Source organism: Sphaeroforma arctica, assembly GCF_001186125.1.
Source record: "Sphaeroforma arctica JP610 unplaced genomic scaffold supercont1.6839, whole genome shotgun sequence".
Taxonomy (NCBI): domain Eukaryota; class Ichthyosporea; order Ichthyophonida; genus Sphaeroforma; species Sphaeroforma arctica.
In genome coordinates, this window is record NW_014033719.1 from 1 (window position 1) to 1,562 (window position 1,562).

The following is a 1,562-nucleotide window of genomic DNA, read 5'->3' on the forward strand; positions in this document are numbered from 1 at the left end:
ATATAGAAACAGATGTAGATGTAGATGTAGATATAGAAATAGATATATATATATATACTCATAAGGGACATAATTGTTTTTGGTGAACTTCTAAATGATTCATGGGTTACGTTGCATTGTTGCCACTATAGTCAATGTGCAGACTTTATTCGATACTGTATTGATATTCCGAGTGGACTTTGATATTATTTTTAGTATAGATTATAGTGTCTGAGGCTGAGGCTTTTTATAATATATTGCGTTTATAAGTATGTTTTACCGTTGACAATTATCTCGATTTCGAGCTTGCGTTCGATTCACGATGTCCACTCGTGGAGTACTCAAATGTACCCTAAATGACAATCTACATACACCATGGGAAACCCAAACTTTTTCTCCCGTAACTAATTTCTGGTCTATAACATTAATTATTAAAATCTAAATCGGGTGGAGAGGGCTGTATCAACTTGTATTTTAAAGTATGTGGAATGTGGATGACTCTTCGTCTTGTATATATATAGTTGTGAGTTGTGACTGTTATAATTTTTGTCATAAATGAACTCTTTGTCAATAAACCACAACTTCATAAAACATATGCAGATCAACACAGCAGTTATCTAAATCTCGTTGCCTGCTCTCGAATATAAAAGCACACGACTATTCAGTACTATACATACCCAATCACCCACACCATACATGCTCTCGCCTCTCGGTTTGTATATATTTAGTTTGTTGTCGATCACTCGACACTCTCTCTCTTGACAACGAATCTGATATTGCCGAATATTCGGAATAGCCGATGTGCCGGGCGATGGCCCATTGCGTGCTTTTTTGGGTTTATTTGGGGTTTAGGGTTAAGAACAGAGTTTAATATCATTTACATTAGATCTTACATTCGATTGGCTTAATTTTAAGACGCGCGCATAGTCCTATCATCAGGTTTAAGGCTTTTAGAGTTTAGAGTTTAGAGTTTAGAGTTTAGAGTTTAGAGTTTAGAGTTTAGAGTTTAGTTTAGAGTTTGTGAACCCCACATAACAACCAATTCGCACTTCATTGTAGTCATCATTTGATCATGCCAAAAATACCATTTTATTGTTTGTGTTGTAATAATAAACACACACATCTCGTCTATTCTAAATAGTAGTTGGGAACTACCTTGCCAGAACACTTTCGCATATCAAGTTACTTCACGATGTTATCCGCTTTCCGTAAGATCCCCACTGTACAACGGCCGTCAGTGCGGTTTCTCTCTGCAACAATCGAGGCAGCAGCGCAAGTTAACACCGAGAACACACAATTCAAAACAAAGACTGTGCGCAATATTAGAGATCGAGTGTTAATCGAACACTTGGAAGACAATGATAAGATATACTTTGTAACATTAGATCGCCCGGATAAGCTAAATAGTCTGGATATGGACATGTTTCTTGCGATTTCGGAAGCGGCTGATGATATGAAGACGAGGACAAACGCGCGCGTGGCTATTTTGCGAGGCAATGGGCGCACCTTCAGCACAGGTAGGCTGAGGTAATTTGGCGGAGAAAAAAGGATAGGTACAACGCGAAGATTCATATATATATATA

General features: G+C 37.7%; 1 protein-coding gene across 1 annotated transcript; it reads left to right on the top strand.

The window, feature by feature from the left end:
* Positions 1–1,171: 1,171 nt before the first annotated feature.
* SARC_15834 (hypothetical protein) lies at positions 1,172–1,510 on the top strand (the record flags this gene model as incomplete). Its single annotated transcript, XM_014290054.1, has 1 exon — positions 1,172–1,510. The coding sequence occupies one exon, from the start codon at positions 1,172–1,174 to the stop codon at positions 1,508–1,510; it is 339 nt and encodes a 112-aa protein (XP_014145529.1).
* Between the last annotated feature and the right edge of the window lie 52 nt (positions 1,511–1,562).